This window comes from Octopus bimaculoides, chromosome 25, assembly GCF_001194135.2.
Source record: "Octopus bimaculoides isolate UCB-OBI-ISO-001 chromosome 25, ASM119413v2, whole genome shotgun sequence".
Taxonomy (NCBI): Eukaryota; Metazoa; Mollusca; class Cephalopoda; order Octopoda; family Octopodidae; genus Octopus; species Octopus bimaculoides.
The window spans coordinates 30,335,344-30,339,661 of NC_069005.1; the positions used below are offsets into that span (position 1 = coordinate 30,335,344).

A 4,318-nucleotide genomic window follows, 5' to 3' on the forward strand; every position below is an offset into this window, starting at 1 on the left:
CGTTAAGGGTACACGTGTCTGTGGAGTGCTCAGCCACTTGCACGTTAATTTCAAGAGCAGGCTGTTCCGTTGATCGGATCAACTGGAACCCTCGACGTGGTAAGCGATGGAGTGCCAACAACAAAAATATTTACATACACACACCGATCCATCCACACACACACACACCCATCTATTTATCCATCCAAACACAAACATGCCCCTATATCTATCTCCACACAATTGTAGATATATTGGCCAGACATACTCATTCATTTGGAAAAAATAATCTCAGCTCCAGTCCCTATGATACACAAGTTGCACTTCATACCATCCAGCTTGAGAAGAAAAAACAAAGTGACAGACAGAGCAAAGCTAACTTACTTCATATTGGATGAATTTGCGAGAATCCTCAAGATCCATGTGCTCAACTTTGGGTGGGTTATCAATTGTAGCGAGAGCCAAGCAGCGAAGAGTGTCACGTCCAGTACCCCAGGTCTTGCAGACCTTCAAGATTTCGTTCTTAACAACAGGGGTCATTGGTACCTTCTCCTTGCCAACACGGACAGATGTGCAACGGTCAAGAACACCTTCAGGAGCACCCTAAACAAGTAAGAGGAACAAAATGGTAGATTTAAGTTGCATATACGTTACTATTTTTTTTTTATCACTGTGAGTACCCAAGTCCTAGTGAGACTTGAATAGTCTTAGATCTAAAGTCAAATTTAGAATTACTGCTTAAATCAAAGTCAAAATGAAATTGAGCCACAGTCAGACCAATAGGAAGGACATCCAATTGAGCCACAGTCAGGCCGATAAGAAGGACATCCAATTGAGCCACAGTCAGACTGGCAGAAAGGACATCCAATTGAGCCACAGTCAGACCAGTAGGAAGGACATCCAATTGAGCCACAGTCAGACTGGCAGAAAGAACATCCAATTGAGCCACAGTCAGACCAGTAGGAAGGACATCCAATTGAGCCACAGTCAGACTGATAGGAAGGACATCCAATTGAGCCACAGTCAGACTGATAGGAAGGACATCCAATTGAAGACCATCCAATTAAGATAGTCAAACCAACAGGAAAGTCATCCAATTGAGCCACTGGTAGATTCCTGGCAGGGAAAGTGCATATCAAATTTAGATTTACTGTGTAAGACCAAAGGCAAACTGCCAAAGTCAAAATGAAATTAAGGAATCACAACAAGAACAAAATTAATAAAATCCAGATACAATGTCAAAATAATATCAATGGTATCCTTGACCATCGAAGTCAGTGGCCCGAGATAAAATATTTTTGAAATGGGTTAAAATATATAATAAAAATAAATGAATGTAAAAAAAATAAATAAATAAACATCATAACTGACCTTGGCGAACATTCTGGTACCTTCTTTGGATGGTTTGTTGGGGACAATGTAAACACTCATGGATTTGCGGTCACGAGAGAATTCCAGAGTAAACTCCTTCTTCCACATTCCTTGGATGACCTGGTTGCATGCAGTGGCGATCTCACGTTTGTTGAGGTGGCTGGTGTCGGTGTTGAAGTAGTTGATCTTCTCCACCAATACGGACAAGGCAGTCTCAGTGGCCTCACCAACCTTTTCATAAGCATCTTTGGACTGGAGCAGACAGGAAAAAACACAATGTGATTAGAATAGGATGGACGTGAGACACACACAATACAATTAGAAAAGGATATGTGTATATATACACATATGCACATTATATAAACACACATACACACAATATGTGAACAAATATATACAGACTCATGGGTATTTTACCATTATATGACGGCTATACTGTGTTCGAAATATTACTTGATATGATACAATACACATTCAATGCTTCCAAAATCAAAGAAACTGTTTACATATGTTGTTTCATTAATGTTAGTTTTTTAAGTTACAAAAAGAGACCTTTGGCAATATGCTGTGCTTGAGAAGACCCATCAAGTCAAGTGAAATCATAGTCGTGGCAGACAGTGGTGTCATGTAACTGGCACCTGTGCTGGTGGCATGGAAACGCATCCAGCACACACTTGGAGTGAATGGTGTTGGGAAGGGCATCCAGCCATAGAAACCATGGCTAAGGCGGTGAGCTGGCAGAAATGTTAACATGCCAGGTGAAATGCTTAGCGGTATTTCATCTGCCGTTACGTTCTGAGTTCAAATTCTGCCAAGGTCGACTTTACCTTTCATTCTTTCGGGGTCGATAAGTGCCAGTTACGCACTGGGGTCGATGTAATCGACTTAATCCCTTTGACTGTCCTTGTTTGCCCCCTCTATGTTTAGCCTCTTGTGGGCAATAAAGAAATAAGAAACCATGCCAAACCAGACTGGAGCTTGGTGCAGCCCCTCAGCTTACCAGCCCTGGTCAAACCGTCCAGCCCAAGCAAGCATGGACAACAGATGTTTAATGATAATGATGAAAAAGTTCACATTAAACTGAAGGGTTACTGGATACTATTTGTAGACAAAGTATTTATATTCTTATAAAAATAGGGCTGACAGTGACTTTGAAGTTTTGACTAGTTAGCCTTCATCAGACTGGCTAGCAGGCTGAAACATCGAAGTCACTGTTACCAATATTCTTGTGTGTGTATTTGCCAAAGAGAGAAGAATAGATGTAGTTACCTCATTGTAGTCAACGCTGGAGTCGTTACACATGGCGCAGATAGTGGAAATTTCCTCAAGACCAGCAAAATCACTGCCCTTCACAACCTTGTTGTTGATATGGCTGAAAAATACAACAAACATATATATTACATATATTTTATACATAGGCACAAGCACGGTCGTGTGGTAAGAAGCTTGCTTCCCAACCACATGGTTCCAGGTTCAGTCCCACTGCATGACACCCTGGGCAAGTGTCTTCTACTATAGCCTCAGGCCAACCAAAACCTTGTAAGTGGATTTGGTAGGTGGAAATTGAAAGAAGCCCATCATAACTATCTATCTATATATACACACACACACACATACATACATGCGTGTGTCTATTTGTCCCCCATCAACACTTGACAACCGGTGTTGGTGTGTTTATGTCTCCATAACCTAGTGGTTTGGCAAATGATACTGATAGAATAAGCACAAGGCTTTAAAAATAAGTCCTGGGGTTGATTTGTTCAACTAAAACCTTTGAAGGCGGTACTCCAGCATAGCCACAGTCAAATGACTGAAACAAGTAAAACAGTAATATTCAAAATATTTATTGACTGGAACACACAGATAAGATGCGGACTCTCGAAATTGCATGTCAGGCCATAAAAACCAGGAAAACAGTAACTTCAAATAAGAACCAACAGCAGGTTGATGATTAGAACTGAGCACAGAGACGTAAATTGTAATAAGACAGTAAGTCTGAGAGCACCGTCTCTAACTTTATTCCCATAACTGGAAAAATACCTGTTGAAGTGTAGCTAAACGCTGTAATGGTACTTACAGTTCACCAACTGGAGCGTATGTGGATCCGGTGATGTCAAACTGGTAGCTACCAATGTCATTTCCTTCAATCCTGCTGAAGCTAAAGGCCTTGCAGACAGACATCTGGTTGGTTGTCAAAGTACCAGTCTTATCAGAGCAAATGACGGAGGTACAGCCCAAGGTCTCAACAGAGGGTAAGCTTCTGACGATAGCGTTCTTCTTAGCCATTCTGCGGGTACCTGAAAGACGTAAGGGTGGGTAGAAAAAGGTCAATATTTAGTTGGAAAACCCTATTAAACAACAACAACTACTACTAGATTAAAGATTAACTAATTATGGGTCTTTGAGGCAGATATATTTAGCTCTGGCAGAATATGCAAATGAGACCATCTCGTTAGTTAACATCAACCTAGTACCTTTTAGCCAACACTTATTTTATCCTCTAACTCCCAGGAAAGATAAAAAGGCCAGAATTATGCTTCTTCTAGAAAGCTCCACTTAACTCTTCTTTTGAAACCACGTTTCTTTAACCCTCTCACCCTAAAAAAGCCTGCCAGCTAAATGCAACTTCGGTGATCTTTCCATCACTGTTTATGTATATCAGCTTGTGGCTGGCAGAGCCAGGAGATACTTGCTATTAATAAAGCTAAAAGGGGCAGAAGTTTAGCACCCACAACCCAACCAAAATGAAAAAAAAGCAAATGTGTTAATTAGAATTAAAAGAATTTATACTAATTTGTATTTATTGTCATTAACCCCTTTATAACCATATTTCTGGTGAAATATATTATTCTCTCCATTTCAATTAATTTAAAAAATAATTTAGTAAAATGGTGCTTATAACTTAAATCAACATTGTGATGGAAGATTTTAATTCAGACCCCTTTAAAAATAGGATGTTTGTGTTTTA

At 40.1% G+C, this 4,318-nt stretch overlaps 1 protein-coding gene across 1 annotated transcript in view; it reads right to left on the reverse strand.

Moving 5' to 3' along the window:
• LOC106880767 (sarcoplasmic/endoplasmic reticulum calcium ATPase 1) overlaps positions 1 to 4,318 on the reverse strand; it is a 119,941-nt gene that overhangs the window by 53,016 nt on the left and 62,607 nt on the right. The window contains exons 12-15 of the mRNA XM_052976842.1: positions 3,428 to 3,647; positions 2,620 to 2,722; positions 1,351 to 1,602; positions 364 to 582 (exon numbers count right to left, since the gene is read on the reverse strand). Coding sequence (XP_052832802.1) covers positions 364 to 582; positions 1,351 to 1,602; positions 2,620 to 2,722; positions 3,428 to 3,647 — 794 coding nt within the window. The remainder of the gene's footprint in view (positions 1 to 363; positions 583 to 1,350; positions 1,603 to 2,619; positions 2,723 to 3,427; positions 3,648 to 4,318) is intronic.